This window comes from Saimiri boliviensis, chromosome 3 (genome assembly GCF_048565385.1).
Source record: "Saimiri boliviensis isolate mSaiBol1 chromosome 3, mSaiBol1.pri, whole genome shotgun sequence".
Lineage (NCBI taxonomy): Eukaryota > Metazoa > Chordata > Mammalia > Primates > Cebidae > Saimiri > Saimiri boliviensis.
Genome location: NC_133451.1, coordinates 3,230,745 through 3,255,567, shown reverse-complemented (window position 1 = coordinate 3,255,567; position 24,823 = coordinate 3,230,745). Strand labels below are relative to the sequence as shown.

The window sequence follows — 24,823 nt, the reverse complement described above, 5'->3', positions numbered from 1 at the left end:
CTTCGTGTTTCAGGGGCACAGTTTCCATTTGACAAGGTGAAAAGAATCCTGTGGGTGGTGGAGTTTCCGTGACAATGTGAATTTAATGCCACTGAATTGCTCTCTTCAAAATAATTAAGAGGCCAGGCGCAGTGGCTCACGCCTGCAATCCCAGCACTTTGGGAGGCCAGGGCGGGCGGATCATGAGGTCAGGAGTTTGAGACCAGCCTGGCCAACATGGTGAAACCCCGTCTCTACTAAAAATACAAAAAAATTAGCCTGGTGTGGTGGCACGCACCCGTAATCCCAGCAATTCGGGAGGCTGAGGCAGGAGAATCACGTCAACCCGGAGGGTGGAGGTTGCAGTGAGCCAAGATTGTGCCACTGTACTCCAACCTGGGCGACACAGCAAGACTCGGTCTCAAATAAATAAAATAATTAACATGGTAAATTGTATGTTGAGTGTATTTTACCACCACAAAAAGAATATGAGAACATGCTAAAGACATAAAATACCTACTTTCTAAAATGAAAGATTTATTAGACCAGGTTTCAAGATGTACAGTATTCGGCACAGTCTGTCCTGGATGAGAAACCTCATTATCAGGGGGCACAACGCAGACTCCAGAAGTGGCTCCCACAGCCACGCCATCCGTCTTCAAGAGTCCAGAGCCATTCCACGGCCGCAGGGCAGCCTCTCCTACAAACGGAGCTGAAACAAGGGAATTCTGTCTGGGAAGAATCGATCTCAACCCGCCCCACGCGTGGCTCTTCCTTTCCCGTACAACCTGTTGTTTCCCCTAGAGTTAGGAAGTGTTCTGTCTCATTTTTAAAACTTGCTGCTGTGCACAGCTTTGTACTGCCCCACTGTTTACCGCAGACAAAGCCTGGCACCACCTCTCCATCAGTGAGCGGCCCGTGGGACTGCCGGGCCACCACGCGCTGGAGTGAGGGTCTCCCGTTCGAAAGGAGGAGGCCGTCCTGCCCGCGTTAGCAGGAAGCAAACCTTTTTAATGCAGGGATGTTGCAGAAAACGACAAGGTTCAGAGCTGCACGGACCTGTGCGGAAAGAGCCTGGGCGGGGGAGAGACCCACACGGTGCCCGCGCTGGTTCTCAGCAGCAGACCAGGCGCACGGGCAGGAGCTGAGGGGGTCGGGAGGGTGCAGCCGCAGCGCGTGTCTCTGTGAGGTCGGACTCCGGCTGAGACGCGCACACCCTGATTCCTACGGAGACCTTCCCAGGGCTGGTGAGGCTTAGCTCCGCACTGCGGGGCCTGCTCTGTGCTCTCCTGGGAAGAGCTGTCCCAGACCCCAGACGTCGCCCACCCAGCACGGCTGGCACGGGCGTGCGCCGCTCAAGCCGCAAGGGTGGCCCAGAGCCCAGCGAAGCCCTCTCTCACCCAGGTGCACCCTGAGCTGTAGCCTGTGGGCCGCCTGGAAAAAGGATCAGGGAAAACACCCACATGAGGTCTGCGTGTGGCTCCAGCTCCGAAGCCAGTCCCCAAACGTCACACCCTTTCCCAGGGAGTGCAAGATGTGGGCGCCTGGCCCCCTGGGGAGGGCAGACCTGAGGCACTTGTGGGTTTTGTCACACTACTTGCACACCTCCCCCTCCTGTCCTCTAGGTCTTCCATGGGGTAAATATGACACTCGTGGGGGATGAGGGGCTCATGTCTGGACATGGTGGTGCGGAGCAGGAGAGGTTAGCCTTGACGGAAAGCAGTGACACTACGCCAGCGCCCTGAGAGGCCGCAGTACACAGAGGGCAGCAAAAGGCACCAGGCGGACCGCTGCGTGCCGGGAAGAGGCTGCACGGGGGTCCCACTTCCCTAAGCTGAGGGGGGCCCACGGCTGTCCCTGCACCAGCCACAGATGTGCCAGGAATCCACACGTGTACAATGTTCAAGGCAATGCTGGCCGTATCCCCCAAAGATGTGTCAGTTCTTGGCTTCTATTTTGGAAGGCAGGGTGGTCCCAGGGGCTTCCAACTGGCCTTTTCTACTGTAAAAGGCTCATGTTCTAGGGTTAGGGTGTCCCTCCCACCGGGGACGGGCGGAGATGAACTTGGCCCGGAACCGCCTCCCACGCGCTCCTCCTTGAGCGCCTCTGGCGTGTTCTGAGTCCTGGAGATTACCACCTGGAGATTACCCGCAGAGCCAGAGCAGAGAGGTCTGGGTGTTTCCCCATTCCCGGGCAACAGCAAAGGCCTGTGCCAGTCCGACCATCCTGTCCTCACCCAGGCCAGGATGCCTCCTGAGCACCCCTCACCCACCTCAGGGCTCCGCACCCCACCTCATCCCCTTCTCCAGGACCGTCTTGTCCCAGCAGAAAGCAGGGTGTTCCTGTCCAGGTCACTCCCCTCAGAGCCGGCTCCCTCCTTGACAGTGCCGTTCCCAGGGCCCAGGTGAGGGGACCCCTCCCATCCCATCTGCTCACATGACATTTTGGGGAGGCCTTCTGTTCCCGCACGGCCTGGATCCCCTGCAGCCTACCCCCCTGGAAAGCACTTCTCTCCTAACATACCGGACACTTACGTGTTTAGCTATGGTCTAGCCCCACCCTCAACTCAAAACACGTAAAGACAAAGATTTGTATTTGCTTTCCGCCTGACTCTGTATCCAGTGCCGAGGACATAGCAGGGGAATCCTCTGGGGCCTCTTGGGGGTACGGTTCCCACGCCTTGTCCGTGATGACCGCACTCAGCAGCATGGAGGGGCCTTCGTGTGGCAGCGCCCGGGCGTCCACCCACCACGCCAGCAAGCCAGCTCCAGGCGCCAGGCAAGGACAGACGAAGCTTGCTCGGGTCACCTGTCTGCATGCTCCAGCACTCAGCCAGGGGTGTTCCGATCTTGGCTGGTGGGCCCCCGAGGGTCCCTGAAGCTGCAGCTGCTTTCATCATAGTCTGATGATGACAGGGTCTTCCCGGAGCTGATGTGTGCACTGCGTGGCGGGTTCTGCGCAGGAACACAGGCAGGCCCCAGGCCCTGGCACCGCCCTGAGGCCTTCCCCACCCACAGCTGCAGTGCAAAACCCAGTCACTTCCAATGTCCTTGATGGAGCGAAATGTTGCATGTGTGAGACCTTGACCCCCGAGTCCACATCTCTTCGGCGTTCTGCCTGACCCATCGGAAGACGTGCCTGTGGAGCTTCTGCCCCAGGCCCACGTTGAGGAAACGCATTTATGCCATCGGTTGAGCTGCCGTACGGAACACACGTACGGAACACGCTTTTCACTGGAAAAAAGGATGTGCAAAAACTCAGTTGTTCAGCCTTGGGTGTCCTGGCGGACTTTTTTTTTTTTTTTTTTAATGAACAAAGCGAGCCTGTCACATTCAAAGAAAATAGCTGACAGCAAATAAAATTCAAGCTTTCATGCAAAAGTCAGGATTCTGAAAAACTTGTATCCACTACCTTGAGCTCACGCCCTTTCCAACTTAAAGACTTTTCTGCTAAGATTGGTGATATCGCCAAAAGTGATTTTAAAATACTGATTAAGGAACTGTCAGCATTTGGAAGATCTGCCTAACTTGGTGAACCAAACGCCCAGTGTGGGAGGTCACGAGAGCGCGGTGGACGGAGTCCTGGAAGCACGAGACGGACCAATGGCTTCTCCTGAAACGAGTGAAATCTCACTGATACCGTTTCAGATTCCACATCACAAGCAGCCTTTAAAAAAGCCACCGCCTGTCCAGCGTTGGAAGAGGATCAAGGAAGAATATCCCCATTATTTGCAAAGGTTGCTAACATGTTCCTTTTGTTTTCAAATACAGATCTGGGTAAGGCTGAGATTCTCCATTTACCCCTATACTTCCCGACCAAAACACCCCACAGCAGATGGACCCAGAGCTTGATGAGAGGCCAGCGGGCTTCTCTCAAGCCGGAGATTTACCACAATGTAAAACTATGTCACGCTTCTCCCTCAAACTTTTTGTTTGGGAAAACATATTTTTCGTACAATTGTTATTTTTGTTAACATGTCATGGGTTTATTGCTATTTTGAAATGAATACAGGTTTTCCAAACGTCTCAGGTTTAATTTCTAATAAGGTATTCTAATGCGTATTACTATCGGTCATTAGAACTCACACAAGCAAAAGCTCTTTGGCACTTTTCATGGTTTTTAAGAGTGTTGAGGGGTCCTCAGGCCAGTCTGAGAGGGGCTGCCCCAGGGTGACATGTCTGGGAGTGGTACCGCCCAGGGGAGGAATCTGGGTTTCTTCAGCTCCGGGAGGGGCCACCACATTGCCCCTGGCAGTGGCTGTTCCAGTTCACACTCCGCCAGGCACGCAGGAGTTTCCATTTCCTGACGTTCTTCCTGGTCCCCAGAAGCCCCGTGAGCTCAGTCTGCAGTTCCCCCTCCCCAACCCCGAGCGGGGCTCATCGGTCGTTTCATGCTGATTGGCCTTGGACCTTTGGCCCTGTTCTTTTTTCGTATGAATTTAAACATCATCGTGTTCATTTCAAAACAAAACAGAACAGAAAGCAGTGTTATTGAGAGTATGGTTGGAATCACATTCACAAAATGGCGACACGGTACTCTGGCGCTCCCGGGAGTACGTTGAGCCTCTCTGGTGCTCAGGTATTCTTTCCATGTTTCAGTAAGAGTGCATCGTGTCCTCCGGTGTAGATCCTCTCCCTTTGGGGGTAAATTCATTCCAACTCTGAATGGGATGTTTCTTCATTCACATTGTTAACAAGTTCAGGGTGGTTTAAGGAGCTCCCGAGCTTTCCTCGATTTGGCTTTCCGGATATACAAAAACGAGGTCTGAAAACAAAGGTAACTCTGCTTTCTTCCTCTCTTATCCTGCTTATTTTGCTTGTTTATCTCAATGCATTAGCATCAAAACAACACGGAACACTAGAGCCGAAGAACAAGCTCACCCGCCTGGCTCCTGGTTTGCGTTTTGAGTGCCAGCATGCTGCTTTGCGGAATCTCCTCAAATATTTTGGTATTAGGTGACATCATTTTTTCTCCTTAATGGACCAACAAACTAAGGAAGAAATCAGAACGTTGTTGAGGACATGCTGCCGACGAAAGGCACTGACCCCAGGAGGTTCTGCGGCTGGCCTCTGCTGGCCTGAGACGACGCTGCTGCAGGAGAAGGACTGGCATCCCGGCCCCTGCTGAGGTGGCAGAAAGGGCATGAGTCAGCAACGCCGGCTAGAGACGGTGAGAAGCCACTTCTAACCCAGCACAGCGGCGACCTGTGGCGTGCTCTAACGGATGCCTGGCGGTTACTGGAGCACAGCGCGTTGTGACTGCAACTCCAGAGAGGCTGCGAGGTGCAGAAGTTGCCACATCATTGAGAACCTCCATCTGTTACCTCTCGCGGAGTGTACAGCCCAATCACCTTCCTGCCAGGGCTGCAAGCACCCTCTGCTCTCGAGGGCTTGGGGCTGGCTCCCTGTTAGGAGGCTCGGGAACCCCACACTGGCCCCGTGGGAGCGGCTAGCCAGCCGCAGTGGTCAGCAGCTGGGGCAGGTGCCTGTGTTTCCAGCATCTAGGGTGGCACAGGTGCCCGGTGGGAGCCCAGTGCATTTGTAAGCAAATGTTTTCTTGGGTGGTGTCTTGCCTTCGAGGCAGGTGGGTACCTGAGCTGGAAACCCACCTGAGCAAACTCCCAAAACTCAGGTCTGCATCACTAGATGTGTCCACATCCTCTGTCCTCCTGGGGCAGCTTCCGCTTCTCAGCAGGTGCTGTGGCCGCCACACTGGCTTGCAACCTCTCTGCACCTCTTCCTGACTGCAGGGTCAGCAGCGTCACCTGGCAGCTGGAAACTAGATCACAGCACCGCTGCCACTCATGAAGCCCTGGCGACACTCTGCCTCTCATCCCACAGCCGCACGGCCCGAGTCCTCGACACACGGGCTCCAGGGAGATCACTGAGCAGGGCGGAATGCCCAAGACCCTCAGAGCGAAGTGAGTTCTGCTTGCCCAGCCCTCTGCTGGCCTCTCCTTCACACAGACAGGCCTGGGCCGTGTCTAGTGGAGCCCAAGCTGCTCCCGTGCCTGGCTGACCTCAAGACTCCTGAGAGGGTTGGGTGAGCTGCTGCTGCCTCTCGTGGGATGACCACAGCACTGCCTGGCAGGATGGCTGCCTCCATGCCTGCCTCCTGCCTGTCTCCATGGTCTGCCTCCATGCCTGCCTCCTGCCTGTCTCCATGGTCTGCCTCCACGCCTGTCTCCGTGGCCTGCCTCCACGCCTGCCTCTGTGGCCTGCCTCCTGCCTGTCTCCGTGGTCTGCCTCCACGCCTGTCTCCGTGGCCTGCCTCCACGCCTGCCTCCATGGCCTGCCTCCACGCCTGCCTCCTGCCTGTCTCCGTGGTCTGCCTGCATGCCTGTCTCCGTGGCCTGCTCACCCCATAGCCAGAGGGAGATTTCTGAACCCTGAGTCAAACCATGCTGCCTACCTGCTGACCCACCTGCCACAGAACCTTCCATGGGCAGCAACTTGTCTAATTCCAGGAGATGACTCACAGACACCTGGCCCCAGCCTCCTTAGCAGCCGGACAACCAAACGCCCAAGTCCCGGCCAGCGAGGCTTATAGAGAATTCAGCTTCTGGAACTCTGGAACTTCTGGAAAGAGTTAGCACCTGGTAGAAGGGCTGCAGTGAGGTGGGCTTGTAGCTGTGGCCGCTCCACCACGCGCCTCTCCCCCGTGGATGTCATGTCCAGAACTGCAGTAACACTCGCAGTAAGCTTGAAAAACACGAACACTCCTCCGCACCGGCTGCTCGGCCCTCTGTGGCCTGGCTGCTGGTGGCCGGCCCGCTGCTGCGCCTGGGGCTTGCTCCGGTGTCCTCTGCCTCTGGGCCTTCGCACTGGTGATTCCCTGCGTGGCTGCTGTTCCCAGCTCAGCTCCGTGTCTGTCTGGCTCCGGGTCCTCAGACCAATCCCCTCCCTTTCAGCACTTATCACAACCTGCAACCATTTCTCTATTGACTCATTTGTCTTCCCCCCACGGGAAGCGTCAGCTCCATGAGGCTGGCCTTTGTGCCATCCACCATGACGTCTCCAGGGCCTAGAACATTCAACAGGGCTGGGCACGTGAGCAGGTACGACTTTTATTGGAGTCATTGCTAAGGAGGAGCGGAAACACCTGATGTTCCAAACAGATGAATCAAAAGCCTCCCGGAAGTCCCCCTGGGGTTTCCATCAGGCCACTTAAGGACAGAGGCAGAGGTCCCAGTGAAGGAGGACACGGGGTTCCCTTTGGGAGGGAGTTCACCCCAGCTCCAGCCTGCCCCGGCCTGTTTCCATCTGCTTTCATTTTTGGGATCCATCCATCGGGACATCCTCACCGTGCTTTCCAGGCAAGAATGAGAAAGTATACACTTCCTATCAAAGCCGCTTCAAGTAACGACGCTGGAGAGTTGATCTCGGACGTCCTTACTCGGAGTGAACCCCAGAGGCCCCGGCCTGTGTCCGAGGAAGGGCATTCATGCTGGAGACTGGAGCCTCATGGTCCCCAGGGCCTGGAGGGTCCTCAAAACACCCCTCAGAAGGGATCCTGCCAGAGGCCGGGTGGAAGGCGGTCCCTGCTCACAGGGCAGCCCCCGTGCCCGCCTGCCTGAGTGGCCCGGCCTGGGTGGCCCCATCAGCGCCACCAGCCACCCGGCCCTGCCTGGCCCCGCCGCCGCCCGCCGGCCTAGACGCTGGACTTGGCAATGATCCTCTCCAGCAGACTCATCATGCGCTCCTGCAGCTGCAGGCTCTGCACCTGCAGGATGTGCTGCTGGTCCAGCACGCGGCGCACCTCGCGGCAGGTCTCCTCCACGGCGCGGCTCAGCCGGCGCTGCTCCTCCACCATCGCCTCCAGCAGCCGCAGCTGCTTCTTCTGCAGGTGGCAGCTCTGCACCTTGCGCTTCTTCACTGGCCGCTCCTCCGACCTGGAAGGACAGCAGGGCTGTGGATGTGCTGGCCACAGAGCCTGGGCACACAGGGGCCCCGCCGGACCCTCCCAACCATCCCACTAGGCAAGTGGGGAAACTGAGGCCCCAGGGAGTCAGGTCACTCACTATGTGCAAAGGAGGGGCCAGAACCCACCCCCTGCGACAGTAAGGAAGTAACGGGTGGCTGGGCGCAGTGGCTCACGCCTATAATCTCAGCACTTTGGGAAGATGAGGCAGGCAGATCAGGTCAGGAGTTCGAGGCCAGCCTGGCCAACATGGTGAAACCCCGTCTCTACTAAAAATACAAAAATCAGCCAGACATCTGCAATCCCAGCTACTCGGGAGGCTGAGGCAGGAGAATGCCTCGAACCTACGAGGCAGAAGTTGCAGTAAGCCGAGACTGCACCACTGCACTCCAGCCGGGGTGACAAGAGTGAGACTTCACCTCAAAAAAAAAAAAAAAAAAATGGCCAGGCACAGTGGCTTACGCCTGTAATCCCAGCACTTTGGAAGGCCAAGGTGGGTGGATCACGAGGTCAGGCGTTCAAGACCAGCCTGGCCAAGATGGTGAAACCCTATCTCTACTAAAAATACAAAAAAATTAGCTGGGCGTGGTGGCACACGCCTGTAATCCCAGGTACTCAGGAGGCTGAGGCAGGAGAATCACTTGAACCCGGGAGGCGGAAGTTGCAGTGAGCCAAGATCGTGCCACTGCACTCCAGCCTTATGACAGAGTGAGACTCTGTCTCAAAAGAGAGAGAGGGGAAGAAAGAAAGAAAAAGAAAGAAAGAAGGAAAGAGAGAGAGAGAAAGAGAAAGGAAGGAAGGAAGGAAGAAGGAGGAAGGAAGATAGGCCCACAGGCATTGCCGTCCTTTGCAATTAGCAGGTGACCCCAATGACCAAGGTCCCAGGACAACCTACACCCCTTCGGTCTGGAAAGCTGGGGTGTTCTGGGCTGCAGAGCGGCACATCCTGCTAGGAGTACCCCTCACCCACCAAGCCGGGCAGGCGGGGGCTTAGCCCCAATTGGGGTCCATGGGTGGAGAGGCCACCGCCAAGGAGAGACGAAGGCTGGGTCGGGGGTGCTGGGCAGTGTGGAGTACTCAGGACCCCTGCAGGGAAGCCAGAGGCCACCAGCCCCACCTGGCCTTAGGCAGATAGAGAAACTGTGGTCCCAGAAGGAAGGGCCTGGGATGTGAACCCCTTTATCTCCCGGTGGCCTAGAAATGGGGCCAGCACACCTTGGGGTAGAGAGGCGGAGGACAGGAACCCGGAGGGTGTGGGTCGACAAGAGGCCAAGGCTCTCTCCCAACAACCCTCGACCTCTGGTAGAGGTGGGCGGTGAGGGCAGCGCAGCCCTGAGACGTCTCCTAAGTGCTCTGCTGCTAGGGTAGGGGCCACCTGTGAGCTCAGCAGACCCCACTGAAGGGCAGGGAGCTGACAGACCCCAAGGCCCTGCTCCAGAGCCTGCTCGTCCCTGGCCCACACTCTGCTCTGAGCTGAGAGGGTGCAACCAACCCCAGGGGTGGGAGCAGCACTTTGGGCCTGACCAGGGAGGGCAGCCCCCACACCCCAGCCCTGTGCAAGGCCCCAGGCAGCTGAGTCTGGGAACTGGGCTCAGTCCACGGGAACAGCAGCCATCATCTCAGGCCTCCTGCTGGTTCCTTCCGGCTGCCAGCAAAGGCGTTTTTGTCTCAGGTCTTCAATGAGAAACCCCAAGTCAAGCAGCAGCCCCTGGCATGGGAGGTGTCGGCTGGGCGACCCTCCTCAGAGACGCCGTCCTCACCCACCTCCCATCGGAAAGACCTGAAGACCAGGGCGGGGAGAAGCTGTGACCAAATCCACAATCTTCCTGTTCTCTCCTCCAAATGGCCAACTTCTATTTTACCTTGAAAGCCTACCCCAGATGTCCCCTCCTCGAAAGTACCTTCTCTGGACTCCCCGGCCACCCCACAGGCGTCTGTCCTGCATGCTGCCTGGCTCCCAGCTGCCCCATGAGCATCTCCAGGCACGGTCATGCAGCCGGCACAGGCCAGGCCTGGGGTGAGGTGTGGGGTGGACGGCGGAGGGCCTGGGTCATGCCCACGGCACCGTGTGACAAGGCACAGCCTGACACCCTCCCCAGTGCCAAGAGGGCAGCCGGCCTGCGCGGGTGGGGCCTGTGTGGGGCGAGGGAGGCCAGGGCGTGCTCTTGGGTCTGGGGCTCGGTCTCCCTCCGTGTGCCGGGCCCCTGCTGCGTTCCCTCTCCCGCGAGGCTCCCAGCCACCCTCTGAGAAAGGTACTGATTTATCCCCATTTTGTAGGAGGGGGACTGAGGCCAGAGAAGTCAAGGAACTTTCGGTGCAGCTCAAAAGTGATGGAACTGGGAGACACACTCGGTCTGCCCGTGGACACTAAAGTCCTCCCTGGTCCGAGGCTGCCTGTCCCTGGAGGCGCCGCCCAGGGCCACGGCCACGGCCACGGCCTCCGCGACCACCGAAGCTGCCTCTGCGACCACCGAAGCTGCCGCCGCCCTCGCCACTCCCAGCCCTTCTCTCTGGAGGGTGGGGGCAGGCCGAGACACCCCAGGGCCGGGGAAGGGCGAGCGAACACACACTACCTGAACTTAAGGGACAGTAAGCTGGAGGAGCTGTCGGAGCGATCGTCCACAAAGCGGCCTTCGTAGGAGCACTGGTTATACGGGAAGTACAGAGGGGTGGACTTAGCGGGCGGCGACAGGGACGCCTCGGTCTGGGACGTGGAGGGCCCCGGCGGCTGGCTGTCCGGCAGTTTGCCATCACAGGACTCAGGGACCTTGGCCAGGATCCCGTCAATGGCTAGGTAATAGGGCCAGTCGGGCGGGGCGGACTCGCTATCTGTCATGCATTTTAATTTCCTGAAACGAGAGACACAAGAGCCAAGGGTGAGAAACAGCGAGTCCCAGCCCCTTGTCCTGCCCGGCCAGCGAGGGCCTCCCCTGCAAAATCAGCCAGGCTCCGGGTCAAGATGACAGTGGGCTTAGAAGGAAGCCAGGCTTCGGGATCCACACGGGCTGGGATGTGACAAGGAAGCACCCGCCCCGGTCTTGCTAAGGTGACCTGTGCGTGCTGGGACCTCGGGCCTGAGCCTGTCGCCCCCCTTTGCTTTTCTGTAGTTTCTAAACTCTCTGCAATGAGCAAACAACCGCTTTTTAAATAAGTCACTTTGAAAGGGAGAGTAATGAGGTCTGATTGTAATAATACGGTATCATAAGAGTTTGTAAAAGTACAGGGATACGACTTTGTCTACAATGACTGTGCTGTGCGGGAGAGAACGGCTCGGGGCGAGAACCCCTGGCGTGAGAGCACGGGCTTCGGCGTCCACAGCTCTGAGTCAGCATCTCACTCTACACCTGGCAGTGTGACCTTGGGCAGGTTCATTCACCTCTCTGAGCCTCTGTTTTTATATCAGTGACGTGGGGATGATCAAAGTGAGCCCCTCCCCCAGAGGCAAGGCAGGGGTCATAAAGCAGCAGCAGGCCGGGCTCCCACGCCACGGCCGGTTGAACCTACGGTCTGCGCAGGAGCCTGGACCCAGCACTGGAAACTGCAGCCTGCCTGGGGGCCCCGGCGCGGCCTGATGGGCCCCTTCCCACGCTGCCTGACCCTTCATTGCCCCTGAGGTTCCCCTGCGTCCACCTCCTCCCACAGACAGGTCCTGCCCTCTGAGAGACTGGGGGAGTCCCCAGGCCTCCCCTGGGCCTTGGCTGCCCTCTGGGAGGTCAAGGCAAGGGAAGAAGCTACAAGATGGGGGTGGGGTGGGGGGGTCTCTGCCTCATCAGACCCAGTACCCCATAAGGTCCAGAGCCCACCCCCCAACTCTGCCTTTGAGGGACAGATGGCCCCAAGGCCGGGCTCCAGACCCGCCCCGTGCCCAAAGAGGGCATGTCCTCTCTCCTACTCTTGTTACCTTCCGGTGTTGCCACCGGGCGCTGGAAACAATAAGCCGCTTCTGAGTGAGGTGCCCCCAGCAAGCAGGCACGGCCAGGGGGTGAGCAGGGGCCGAGAGAGGACGCCAGCACGGAGTGTCTAACGGCAGGCGACCTCTGCGCCAGGCTTCTCTCTCTGCCCTGCTCGAGCCAGCCCACTCTTTGGAGAAACAAGAAAAGGCCTATTCTCAGCATAGGACGTCCCCAGACTGTACTCCAACAGCCTCACTCCACAGAACCAGCCACCCTCTCAGACTTCTTCAGCCTGACAGCCTTAATATGTAAAGAGCTCTTGATTAAAAAAAAAAAAAAAAAAAAAAAAACCAAATAAGAAAAGCCTCTGCTATAGGGAGGCTGGGGGTATAAAGAAAGGACGAAGAATGAGTCACCTGGCCACAACTTCCTGTTAAGGACTATGTGGCCTTGGGCAAGTCCCTCTCATGCTCTGGGCCTCAGTTTCCCCCTAGGTGAACTAAGGTTGACTGTGGCAGCTGTGAGGGGCTGCGGTGCAGAAGTGCGTCATAAACCGTGAGGTGCTGTGCCCTTGGCGCCCCCAGACTGCGGGGTCGGGAGTGGAGGCCCCCACCCGACTGCACCCTCATCTCCCAGCCTCTAGGAATGGAGACAGAAACCCTCCCCTGGGACTCTGAAGAGGCTTTCAGGATAAATAATGAATAACCTGGCCAGACACCAACCAGAGGCAGCTGGTAGGCGGTGCCCGTGAATTCCTGAGTCAGAGGGGAGCCTGCTGGAACAGCCGCAGCCACCTCCCACAGCCCTCTGCGTCCCTTCCTCACCAGCTGCCTAAGCAGGGCCAGGAGGCTTCGGGGACAGTGGGGCCGCAGGGACAGTGGGGCCGTGGGGACAGTGGGGCTATAGGGACAGTGGGGCCGCGGGGACAGTGGGGCTGTGGGGACAGTGGGGCCGCGGGGACAGTGGGGCTATAGGGACAGTGGGGCCGTGGGGACAGTGGGGCCGTGGGGACAGTGGGGCTATAGGGACAGTGGGGCCGTGGGGACAGTGGGGCCGCAGGGACAGTGGGGCCGTGGGGACAGTGGGGCCGCGGGGACAGTGGGGCCGTGGGGACAGTGGGGCTATAGGGACAGTGGGGCCGCGGGGACAGTGGGGCCGCGGGGACAGTGGGGCCGTGGGGACAGTGGGGCCATGGGGACAGTGGGGCCGCGGGGACAGTGGGGCCGCGGGGACAGTGGGGCCGTGGGGACAGTGGGGCCGTGGGGACAGTGGGGCCGCGGAGATAGTGGGGCCGTGGGGACAGTGGGGCCGTGGGGACAGTGGGGCCGCGGGGACAGTGGGGCCGTGGGGACAGTGGGGCCGCGGGGACAGTGGGGCCGTGGGGACAGTGGGGCTATAGGGACAGTGGGGCCATGGGGACAGTGGGGCTGTGGGCAGCTGCCTGTGCCCACCAAGATTCTGCAGACACCCAGGCTCACACCTCAGCCCTCGTGTCGCAAGGTGGCAGCTCAAACCCAACATCGGTCATGCTCAGCACCCTAGGTCCCGGCTTTGGGGCCTGGCTGGGGACCCTGGGTAGGGCCAGGCCCTGGACCCCTCCTTCAAGGCTCATAAAAAGTCAAATCAACACAACTGAAAGCGGAGACCCCACGGCCTGGTGGTCAGTCCGGGGCCCTGCTGGGCCTCTTCCCTATTCCTGCCAGGGCTGGGGGCTGGGGCTCCCCTTCTGCTGTGCTGGAGGCGGGCTCCTCACCTGCTGGGGGAGTGGGGGTGGCCTTTCCCACGAGTGCTCAGGTGCTCCCAGCCTCCCTGCCCCGGGCTCACCTGCCTGACCTGGAGATGGAGCAGCTGAGTGAGGCACCCCCAGGACAGTCCCTCCCACCCTGGACACTGGAGGCTCCGGGCAGCCCCAGGCCCAGCCCTGCCAGGCTGCCCACAGGGCCATTCTCCCCCTGTGGCTTCCAGCTAGTGCTGCCACCCTTGCTCCAAGCAAGACCCTCCCCACACCCAAAACCACAACTCCACGCCTGTGACCTTCGCCCCAGGCCCATGACCTTCACTCTGCAAGACCCTCACCCCACCGGTGACCCCGCCTGTGCCTGTGACCTTCACCCCACCATGATCCCCACCCGTGACCCTGTCCTATAAAGTGCTGGATGTGTGGGACCACACCTGTCCCCTCCCCTCTGGCCTTCCCTGCAGGAAGGGCTGACCTGGAATATGGCAGGCGGCAGAGGTGGGGCCAGGCTGGGAGCCCCACACTGGCAGTCCTGGGCCAGGGCGGGGCTCCACCTCTTTCTTTTTCGCACAGTAAGCCCCGCCCACATGTTGACCAGTCCTGCACCTCTGACGATTTCTGGAAATACCCCTCTCTGACCCTAGGGCCAGCCCCAGCGGGGCTCTTAGGCTCATGGCAGGGGCTCAGTGGATGCTCAAAGTCTCAGAGCCTCCTCCTCACCTGCAGTCTCAGTTTCCCCCAGTGGCACAGGGGAAGCTTGAGGACTTGGTGGTGGGGAGGGCGCTGGCAGCCACAGCCTCCTGACGGGGAAGGAGAGTGTGAGGTCCGTGGGCACCACCGTGAGTGGGGCTGCTTCCACGGGACAGTGCCCAGACCGCCCAGACACCCCGGGAGCCATCCTGGTCTCTGCCCAGCACCAGCCCCAGCCCTGCTACCCCTCAGCTCTTTGACCAGCTTCCCGCCCTTGCTGGGCCTCAGTTTCCCTACTTCCCCAACAGAAGGCTGCACCCAGTTTCCGTGGGCCCTATCTCACCCAGTGGAGGACGACAGGCAGGCCAGGACCCACATGCCCTTCCAACTCAGCGCTCTAAGACAGCCGGGAGCGGCCGCCACGCCCGGGCCCACCAGCCCCGCGGGGCCCACGCCCAGGGCGCCCACCTGTACTGGAAGGTCATGTTGGTGATCTTGATCTTGATCTCCTCGCCCAGCCTGCGCTCGCCCGTCATCTCGAAGAGCTTGCTGGCCATCTTCTCGTACACCTTGGCGTTGCGCTTGGTCTGCTTGAGCTCGTCGAAGAACTCCTCCCAGACCAGCATGAGGCCGCGCATCTCGGCGTCCGTCCAGTTGCGGGCCCGCCGGTGCTTCTCCGCCTGGGGGGACACGAGGTAGCCGGGCCCCTCGGCCGCTGCCATGCCGGAGGCGCCTGCGGGGTGGGACAGCGCGCTCAGCGAGGCCCCCGGCCCGGCCCCACGCACCATGGGCGGAGGCGCCGCTCGCGCGCGCTCGAAGGCAGCTCCACGCTCAAAATGGGGCCTACATCTGACAGGCAGGAATTTAGTTAAAAGCTTTTAAACGGGAAACGTCATTTTGATGTCACGTTTCCATAGCAACAGAGCAACTGCATAAGCTACAACAACAGAAACCTTTTAACTGAAAGCACAGGAATCAGGGCCGCACTGACGGGCCATCAATATCGCAGCTCGGGGCCAGGCCCAAACCCGGCGCCCGGCTCCCGGCCCTGCCTCCCACCGCCGCCCAGGCGGATCGGCCCCCAGCCCAGAGCCACCCCGGCTCAGGCAGGCCAAGAGGGGGACTCGGGTGGGACCAGGCCGGCAGAAAGGGGGCAAGAGGTGGGAGAAACACAGAGGACAGGAGATGGGGAGACTGAGGCTCCAACGCTGGCCGCTGGCCTGGCTGGGGTCCCGGGAGTGGGACCCTCAAGCTCCCTCAGAGGGCCCCAGCCAGGCTACACCGGGGCTGGGCCCACACGAGAAGCCCACACCCTGCCCTTTGCTCCTTTTGCTTCTCTTGCTTCAGCCCCCGGGCACCCTGGGCCTCGGGTCTGTGGACACCGGGAGTGCAGGTTGGTCAGAGCCCAGCCCTGCCCAGAGTTGCAGATGCAGGGTACACAGACCCTGGCCTCTAGCACCGGCTGGCAGGGACAGCAGGGACAGCAGAGGCGAGCTCTGTTTGAGACACGGGAGGAATCAGTCCAGCAAGCCCAGGGGAGGCCACAGGGGAGTCCTAGGAAGAGCCACGGGCAGGGTAGGGCACAGCCTGGGTAGGCAGGGAGCTGACAGGCTGCCAGATTTGGCACAGTGTACAGAGACAGCTCTAGAGGCCCGGGCTGCAGAGCAGGCCCTGTGGGGCTGAGGGACTGAGATGCCCCAGGCTGGCCAGGGGTGGCAGCCTGCCAAGAGCCCCAGGTGCAGTGGAACAGGAGTGCGTGGCCTGGGGGTTCTGCCCGGAGAAGTGCTGCCCAAGGGCATCAGTGCCCAGAACGTAATACGTGCAAGTCAGGCAGGGCTCCGTGGAGCCCACGGCACCTGTGCAGGATGGGCCGTGCTGGGCATAGTGTTCCAGGCTCAATGCCACTGTGGTCAGCAGAGGGACAGTGGGCACCCACCTCCCCTCCTCAGGCCTGGCCAACTGCAAGAGAATCTCAGGTGTGGGCAGCACCTCAGCCTCTGCCCACTGCCCCTGTTGTTCTCTGAGGCACCTCAGAGGTGGGGCTGAGGTGTATCAGGGGAAGGAAAGGGCTGGGGCGTGGCAGGGGTGTCCGGCCCCACTGTGGGTGCCCAGCGTGGAGAGGCCGGCCTGGGGCTCCCTCTTGCCTGCAGTCAGGATAGGAAGTGTTCCGGGAGGACCCCAGGGATGTGTGAGGAACTCAGAGGGGGCTCTGCACCCCTACACCGGGCCCTTGTCAAGGTCAGCCCCATGAGACTAGTCCAGCCCCTTCCTTCTGGGCCTCAGGAGACACCATTCCTACTGCCTAGCACTGTGCCAAGGTCAGCCCTAGGTGCTGGGGGCTGGCACAGAGAGCCCCACAGAGTGGCTGCAGGTGAAGGAGTGAGTAGAAGGCCCACCTCCTCCAGGAAGCCCCAGCTCCTCAGGAACAGGGTTTGTCCTGCTCCAGTGAGGTTGGGGACCTGTCCAAATGCCCTCTCCAGAGCCATGACTCCAAGCACAGAGGTGGGGCTGGCTCCCAGCATCTCTTGGCATCTCCTGGCACATGGCACATGGGGTAGGCAGAAAGGCATGGGGGCCCGGCAGTGTGTTCTGGGTTGTAGCTTTAGGGACTCAGCGTGGACCCTAGTCATGTTCTCCCCGCTCGCCTCCGTTTCCTCACCTCTACAAGGGGAGTAACGGGATCTGACTCTATCACCCAGCATGGCAAACGCTGGGGTGCTCATGGGGCCCCTCCTTGACCCCTACAGCCTTCCACAAATCCGCCTTGGAGCTGCTGGGGACACAGCGTCAGGCCTGCTGTCCTAACTGAAGGGGCAGGTGCTGGGCAGTGGACACCACTACCAGGGCTGGGGGCCCCCACCTGGCAGCTCTAGAGGAGGCACCTAACTCCTGCATGCCCGAGTTCCATTGGGCACAGAGAAGCAGAGCCCTGGCTGGCAGGGTGCCACCCCACACCCACGCCACCCTCCAGGCAGCATTTCCAGGGCAAAAGGCTTAACTCCAACCCTCTCTTCCCAGGCTCCGTGCACACGGGAGGCCCTGGACAGGGCAAGCTCCGCAGCCTTTCCTGAGGCACAGCCTTCACAGTGACCTCCAATGACAGCAGATGGCAGCACCAGGCACCCAGCTGCCCCTGCCGGGGAGGGTCCCTGCATCTGTCCCCTGCTGGGGGGCAGGGCTCGTACCTTGGCACTGCTGCACGGCCTGCTGGGACCCTCGGTCGTTGCAGGGTCTCCTAGGGCCAGGGGCTGGCCACCCAGCAGCACCTGCGGGAGAAGGGATAGGTCAGGCCTCGGCAGGAGCTGTCCATGGTGGAGACCTGGGACACGGGCTGGGGCCCTGCTGTGCTCAGACAAGGAGCATGCTCCCGAGGTCTCTCCCCTGCTAAATAATGAGGCGGGGCCCAACCAGACTCATCCCACTCAGCATTTCTGGGTGGCGTCTCTGCCCCACTTGCAGGACACGGGGACTAAGTGACCAAAGGTGGGGGCAGGAGGGCTCCCCAACACAGTAGACTACAAAAGAGGTGGGCATCCCACCAAGGGGCACCTTCCAGGAGTAGCAATGGTGAGCACAGCCTGTGCAGATGGGTGGGGATCTGGCAGCTGAGGAGCTTGGAGCTTGGGTGAAGGCAGAGAAGCACATGGAGTCCTGGGTCCAAGTCAGGGGGGATTCTGGGCAGGCTGAGGGGCCTCGACTTCCCCAGAGCAACTGGGGCCAGGAGGTGAAGGATGTGGCCGGCACTGCCACCACTGAGGCAGGGTGGTAGGTCGGGTGGGTGGGCTCTCCGGGGGGTACAGGGGCCAGGAGCCACTTCAGGGCCAGCCTGTTCCAGCAGTTTTGGGGCCAGCTGCCTGACCAAGCACAGAGGGCAGGGGCCTGTGCACACAAGGGGAACCCAGACCCGCAACTTTCAGTCCTCCGCCTCCGAGGAGACCCTGACCCTGACCTGATGGCTCCATGGGGCCCACCCATGGCTCAGCCACCAGCAACCAGGATACATGGAGGCCTGGAGTAGGGTGGAGAAAGCCGGCCCCACCACAGGGACCCCAGAGGGTGTGGCTACAACAGGGCCGGGCCCTCTGGGTGGCGTGAGCCACTGGCCCAACAGGCAGCCAGGCTGCTGGGGCTGCAGAGCCCAGGGGAACCGCAAGGGATGCCCACAGGATTTCCCAAAAGAGGTCTTGGTGACGCCTTGGCACAGAGAGCCCCAGGGAGTGGCTGCAGGTGAAGGAGTGAGTAGAAGGCCCACCTCCTCCAGGAAGCCCCGGCTCCTCAGGAACAGGGTTTGGCCTGCTCCAGTGAGGTTGGGGACCTGTCCGAATGCCCTCTCCAGAGCCATGACTCCAAGCACAGAGGTGGGTCTGGGTCCACCTCTGTGCCCACGGGCACTGTCACGGTGCTCATGGACCAGACTTGTGGGCTCGCGGAGAATGCCTCTTCCCTCGGGCTCCACTGCAGGCTTCCCTGAGGGGTGTACCCCACACCACCAGGAGCAGGGCCTCCTCGGTCCTCGGCTGGCTGTCACCTCACGAGGAGGCAAGGCCCCTACCCAGTCCCTTCTGTTGTGGCTCCACCCGGTACTCATCTCGAGCTCGGTACTTCCCTCATCTGACGTCCGGCTCTCCACACTCCACACAGGGGAAGCGACTTCTAGATCCTCTTTGGAACAAAGCCAGTAGCAGCCAAAACCGAATACCACCGAAGGCACAGAGCACAGCCCTGGCAAGGGACAGGAGGGATCCTCAGCTCTGCAGCCTTGGAGCTGCCCGCACCGCTCGGGTGGGGACAGGGTGTGCTCTCCAAGGAGGAAGAGGGAGGCTGTGCGAGGACATCTCTGCCGTGACGCCAGGATTGCAAAGACCACTCACGAGGGGCTCACCACTCCTTCCCACTGGACCCAGCCCCTTTTCCTTCTGAAATTACCAGCCATGCCAGTGTGCTCAGTGTGCCAAGGGTCTGGCTGTCCACACCTGAACCAGGGAGATGGCGGTGCTCCATTTCCCTGAGGCGACCAGGTCTCAGAGGCCATTGGGGGGCCCTGGAGCAGTGTCACCTATGAGGAGACGGATTTAGGGAGCCCAAGTGGCATGCTCCACATCAAATGCTTTGAGCAACTGGGGAGAATTGTACTTGGCTGGGCCCGTCCACATCCTTCTGGCCAACTGGGCCCGGCTCTCCTGGCACACACAGCACAAGGGAGGAATGGGTGGAGATGGCCCCTGCCAGTTAGCCGCAACCAGACAGGACCTCAGCATATTGACTGAATGCCCTGCAGCAGAGGAAGCCACAGGGCTTTCATTCTTGCAGGTTAGTAAGATATGTGCGTCCCAAGATGACGACACCACCGACTACCAAGGCTCCCCAGAGGCTTGGCCAGAGCTCAGAAGGAGGCATCCCTGCTGAGCTGAGGCTTCTTGGAGTAGGTGCTGGTTCAGAAAGAAAGAACAAGCTATAACAGATGTGGCAGGCCCTGAGAACACACAGCAGCCCAGGCCACACCAGAGGTGGGACACCCAGCTGCGCTGGGGAGTAGCTGGGTGCCGCTGGGCCAGGGAGACAGGTGCCAATGGCCAAGGAGGTGGAAGGGGGTGACGGGCCCTGGGAGAACACAGCTCACCTCTGTGCCGGGCCTGGTGACCTGCTCCAGCGCCATGAGCCAAGTCCTGAGGCTTGTGTATGCCATGTTAAGCTTTTGATGTCTCGTGACCACGAAGGCTCCAGCAGCTCTGTGCGCAGGACAGGAAGACCACGTGCACCGTGGTTTGTGAAGGCCCTCGCTGCGGCATCTAGCCAGGCCCAAGCCCTGGGGCCCCTTCCTCATCTCTGGCTACAGGAAGCACAGGGCTTGTCCCTGCTAGCAGCTGCCTGGGGGGCCCTCCGTAACGTCAGGTGTTAGCTGGCGGGCCCGTTTCTGCCCCTGTTGGAGAAGTACTTAGGAGACTGTTTCCTAAGACTCCAGCTCAGCAAGGTCTAGGTTCTCATGAAGCAAAGCAAGCTGTACAGCAACTGGTTTAAATTCTTTCCTTTAATTTGGATGTACAATGTTTGCAGCAGTTAAAAAAAATTAAATATCCATCTCTCGTCCGTCCTTCCCTTTGCTCTCGGACGCAGTCAGGTCCGGGTGGGGCTCCGGGACTGGCCCATCACAGCCCTGCTGGCTCCAGGGGAGCTCACGCTCAGCTGAGTCCCTCTGGCCACAGTGCGAAGCAGGGAGACCTGGACAGGAGGCCCCTTGGGCCAGCGCCCACCCTCCATAGGCAGGTCCCTGTTGGCCACAATCCTCCAAGGCTGGCAGTCACCACCCAGATTGCGGCAGGAGACTCTGCTCCTGGAAAGAACTCAGGGAACGGTGTTCCTTCGACTGCACCAGAGCGTGGCGGCACCCGGGGGAAGAGTGGCCCCCCGGCCTTCAAGGTTGCCTTCCGCTGTCATCCTGCGCTCTGGGGGCTCCCTCCTTCCCAGGACCAGGACCGGCGAGCAAGTGTGCTCTTCTCGTCTGAGCCATTGCGAGCTCTCCAAGGCGCCTCGGCAGCTCTCGAGGGCTTCCTTCCTCTCACTCCCACACACGGTCCCCTGGAGGACAGCTCCAGTCTACCCTGGCCAGCAACTGCGGTCCCGGGTGCTCCCCGCAGAGCGGGGAAGGGAGGGAGGGAGGGAGGGAGGGCCAAGGCCCGGTGAGGATGTCTGCTGGGAAGGACACTCACAGGTAGCAAGAGGCAGCTGACTCCAACCCCCAGACACACAGAACTAACCTCACTCTGGCCCGCAATGCGGGGAGGTCCACCTGCCAGGCAGCCACAAACTGAGTTATTGCTGTTTACAATCCATCCGGAGCTCCACTCGGGGCTCATCTCAGCTCCAAGAGGAAGAGCTATTCACTGGCTCCGAGGGCTCTGAAACGACCCCTCCATGAAGAGGGGGCGAGGGGTGTCCTTCAGGGCACGGGGCCTTCACAGATGCTACATTCTGGGTGTCTGGAGGGGTTTCAGCTTCACACTTTCCTCCTGAAAGGACACACGTGCTGGCAGAAATGAGGGTAAACAGTAACAAAGGGCACTTGGCAGCTGGAAACGTCACCTACATAGACTTAGCCAGGCCCGCAGCAGAAGGGAGGCACAATTTGGGAAAGAAACACGCTTCAGTGCATTGCCAAACAATTCTACCCTGGTTTCATTAAAATCTCTCCTGCTATTACCAGCAGGAAAACAAAAGCAATCTCCCCACAGCCCATCACCAAAACTTGACAACCAAATAAATAACATTTTCAAAGAAATGTGGATAATATGATTGGTGCTTGCCATAGACTCTTAAGAACGTGATAGTCTCCCTCGCTTCTGCATAGAGTTGATACGGAGACCATTTCCTCCAGCGGGATCCTAGTGAGCAATGAATGAGCCCTGCTCTGACTGAGTCCCACGCCTGGATGTCCGTCACGCGGCTAGCTTTACCTGGCAGGTCTCAGGAAAGTCAGTTTCCAGGAAGAACCCACACGGGCACTCTCAGAGGCCAGGCAGCTCTGTCTTGAGATGTGTGTGTATAAAATTACAGGTATGTCTATATGCACGTGCACTTATACATGGGTATAGTCAGTATACTAGTGAGCTCATACTCATCTCCGGAGCACACAGGCAGGTCTTTGGGGTGGAGGACACCTACTGCCAGAGCGGGGTGTTGAGCCCCCTGCTAAGGACTGTTCTAGATCACAACGTGAACAAGAGGAGGACAACTCAACTCCACGTTGAGCCCGGCAATATGCATTCTCAGGGGAGTGGCTCCAAATTTTACATTCACAGTGTTATTTCTTACAAATGTAAACATCTAGCCAGGAACAACATCTGGCTGGTGACGCTTCTATCTCAGAGCTGTTGACATCACCCGCAGCGGAGGTGTGTGGGGAGCAGCAACAGTTCTAAGAACTTTCCCCTCATTCCCAAACCTTCTAGCAGCCTTTCCAGAAAAAGCTAGGATGAAACAGGAGCCCCCAGCCAAGAAGGAAGAATGGTGACTTTCTTGTTGTAATTCAGTGGCTTCCCTTCAGGGCCTCCTCAAACATCGGAGCCCTTTCTACCACTCCTGCTGCCCTGCCATGAGGACAAGGTGGTCCTAGCCGTGGGAGGCCTCTGCTGGGAGCTGGGGGGAAAAGTCTCATCCAGGCCTCGCAGAGGAGGGGCTTGCTGTTGGCCCCCCTCATGCACGTGGGCAGCACACAAGCCTGCATCCCAGCTGCTGTCCAGCTGCCACAGAGGACAGGGACAGGTGGAAGCTTGGGGGTCTCAAGGCAGCACCTGCAGAGACTCTGGAAAACAATTCCAACATTTCCTCCACTCACCATATTCAATACCCAAAACTTCCACGAGACAGCCGTCTACCTTGCCTGGCTCACCTCTGGGGCTCAGGAAGTGGAGCCCCTGCCCCATCTCACAGCCAAACGGCAAGCAGAGCTGCCACACCCAGCTCCCACGTCGCCGGCAGCCCGACGTCCAGGGTGCACTTGCACTTTCATGGCTGGCCTCCTCTGGGCCTGTAGACAGGAGGCTGGTCCAGGGACCTGGCCTGGGGACAGGAGTGGTGGCTCTGACTGTGTCATGGAGGGGTCTCCAGTGAGCACAGATCTGCCGTCTCCTGACTAAAAGGGGGCCCAGCACAAGATGTCAGCTGACACAGGGGCAGAAGAGCTGCTGGGCTCTGTCACTAACAGCACCAAGACACCAAGCTTTGCTCTTGACCAAGAGGGGCTCAGACAAAACATAGCTGAGTGACACTCTTGGAGCATGCGTCCATGGAGTGGCAGACCCCACCCCAGGGCCAGCAAGGAACAAGAGCGGGAGGCCCATGTCTCCAGACAGCAGAGGCTGCTCACAGTCAGGGAGGGCTGGCCTTGTCAGCTGAGTGACAGGGAGGCTGCTGTCCCTCACTGGTAGGTGGAGAATTCAGTCATCTGTGCCCAAGGAGGAGGGGCTCCAGGCACACATGCCCCTAGGACAGTGGCGCCTGTCCTCAGTCCTGCTGTGGCCACCTGCACAAGAATGCCTCTCCACATCCCAGTCACCTTGTGAATGCATAAACGGGCATGTGTACAATGGAAATGTCAGCAGGTGCTCAGGAGGGCTATGCCAGTGGCTACAGGAGAGGGAGCGTGGCCAAGGGGCCCTGCCCACCTCCATGGACGTTGCCGCATGCAGCACAGGCTTGCAATTCACATACTTTACACGGGCATAGAAAGAGTTACGTTAAAATTAATCTCTTTACTGATATAATTGAATTTTAAATCCTGAGAAGAAAGAAGGGAGATGGCGCTGGGTGTCTAGCGCCCCCAGCCACTGGCCCAGCGCACGCATGGCATCTGTGCGTCCAGACACCGGGCATGACATGCACACCCCGGCGGGGAGACGCAGGCCAGTGTTCCCAGAGCCTGCTTGTGGCTCCTTCTACTGCAGGACAGCAGGGGGCCAACAGCCAGCCTGCAGGAGGCGGGGACTTCGGCCCAGATGCAAGAGCAGCTGCAACCTGGCACCAACCAACAGGTGAGTGTGAGGAGAAAGGACACCAACTGGTCACCCACGTGGCGTGCAGCACAGCCGCTCCTGCACTCTGGAAGGCCTCAGGCTCGGCGCCCCCAGGACTGCAGACACTCCCTGCCTGGCCACTATGCCTCCAAGAGCACTTCTGCCATGTGGCAGAGACGCACGCGTTTCCTGGCCGCCCGCGGCATGTGCGGAAGCCCGCAGGGACCGAGCCAGCCCGGTGGAGGCAGGGTGCAGTGTGCAGACTTCCAGAAGCTCCGGCCCCAGCTGCCGCCTCACGGTCTCTCCCACCATGGCGCTCAGCAGGTGGAGACCTTATGGACATTTCGCAAACAAGTCAACAGCCGGTGGTATGGGCTTCCTGGAGCTGCAACCATCTCAAACACAGACTGGAAGGCCCTGCGGTCGAGCTCCTCCTCTATCTGGTGTCTGTAAAAGTCTGTGGCGACCAGGCAGAAGAGGTTCACGTCCACCTGCTCCAGCTTGCCCATCCTGCTGATGACATGTGGGAGGCTGGGGCAGGGGTTAAGGGAAAAGGCTGGCAAGTGAGGGAAGCTGCCTCCCCGTCCTCACCTGGGGTCCTCTCCTGAAACAGCCTAGAGGGGCCCGGGAGCTGCCGGGTGAGCAGAGAGCCCCGGAAGGGCCACCTGGACGGCTCCAGCTGCAGCATTGCCTCCACCGCCATTCCTGCAACCCTTGGCTGGCTGAGCACCCTGCTGTAAGGCCAGCTAGACGGCCAGCAGGGCGGAAGTGAGCTGGGCAGAGCTGGCCAAGGGAGCAGGAGCCCTGAGGGCAGGCACCCACTCGGCAGCACTCACCTGGCCTGGCTCCTGTGCAGTGCTGGTGGCCAGTGCTCCCGTTGGCCCCCGCTAGCCCTGCTCCAGTGCAGGGAGAGCAGAGCCGTGCCAGGCACGCTGGGCAAGAGTGTGCTGTCAGCACCAGGACAACCGTGCAGCGTGGCGGCTCTTGTGTCTGCCTTGGGAGAGGGCTGTGGAAAGGAAACTCCTGGCAGCCAGCATCTGGGGGTGGGAACTGGATCCTGACTGAAGCCTTTCCCCGAGAGGGTGATTGAGGCA

The 24,823-nt window shown here is 59.9% G+C and overlaps 3 protein-coding genes across 6 annotated transcripts in view; all 3 read right to left on the bottom strand.

Annotated features, from left to right (window-relative positions):
• Window positions 1–896: 896 nt before the first annotated feature.
• Window positions 897–19,907, bottom strand: MSANTD1 (Myb/SANT DNA binding domain containing 1). Of its 3 annotated transcripts, none has more exons than XM_010345228.3 (5): window positions 19,841–19,907; window positions 17,406–17,486; window positions 14,689–14,953; window positions 10,473–10,748; window positions 897–7,870 (listed from the first exon to the last, which is right to left on the bottom strand). In XM_010345228.3, the coding sequence occupies exons 3-5, from the start codon at window positions 14,940–14,942 to the stop codon at window positions 7,630–7,632; spliced, it is 771 nt and encodes a 256-aa protein (XP_010343530.1). In that variant the 5' UTR covers window positions 14,943–14,953; window positions 17,406–17,486; window positions 19,841–19,907; the 3' UTR covers window positions 897–7,629. The 3 variants fall into 3 exon arrangements, with proteins under 3 accessions (XP_010343530.1, XP_074251914.1, XP_003934685.1); XM_074395813.1 differs by lacking the exon at window positions 19,841–19,907 and adding an exon at window positions 18,773–18,811; XM_003934636.3 differs by lacking the exons at window positions 17,406–17,486; window positions 19,841–19,907 and having other exon boundaries at window positions 14,689–15,185.
• LOC141583967 (uncharacterized) lies at window positions 17,434–19,844 on the bottom strand. The gene is made up of 2 exons (XM_074395812.1): window positions 19,147–19,844; window positions 17,434–18,942 (listed from the first exon to the last, which is right to left on the bottom strand). The coding sequence occupies exons 1-2, from the start codon at window positions 19,250–19,252 to the stop codon at window positions 18,134–18,136; spliced, it is 915 nt and encodes a 304-aa protein (XP_074251913.1). The 5' UTR covers window positions 19,253–19,844; the 3' UTR covers window positions 17,434–18,133.
• Window positions 19,908–20,230: 323 nt separating the features above from the next.
• HTT (huntingtin) overlaps window positions 20,231–24,823 on the bottom strand; it is a 159,476-nt gene continuing 154,883 nt past the window's right edge. For both annotated transcript variants that reach the window (XM_039468122.2, XM_074395811.1), the window contains one exon: window positions 20,231–24,260. In XM_039468122.2, coding sequence (XP_039324056.1) covers window positions 24,047–24,260 — 214 coding nt within the window. In that variant the 3' untranslated portion in view covers window positions 20,231–24,046. The remainder of the gene's footprint in view (window positions 24,261–24,823) is intronic.

Bases quoted from the DNA above. Each gene is read 5' to 3' on its own strand.
- MSANTD1 (XM_003934636.3), bottom strand. From the start codon at position 15,008: ATGGTGCGTGGGGCCGGGCCGGGGGCCTCGCTGAGCGCGCTGTCCCAC. The intron at 10,749-14,688 runs GTGGGCGCCCTG...CTCTCGTTTCAG, and splicing joins AACATGACCTTCCAGTACAG to GAAATTAAAATGCATGACAG. The intron at 7,871-10,472 runs GTAGTGTGTGTT...CTGTCCTTCCAG, and splicing joins TTACTGTCCCTTAAGTTCAG to GTCGGAGGAGCGGCCAGTGA.
- LOC141583967 (XM_074395812.1), bottom strand. From the start codon at position 19,252: ATGGCCTCTGAGACCTGGTCGCCTCAGGGAAATGGAGCACCGCCATCT. The intron at 18,943-19,146 runs GTAATTTCAGAA...GTCCCTTGCCAG, and splicing joins TGAGCACACTGGCATGGCTG to GGCTGTGCTCTGTGCCTTCG.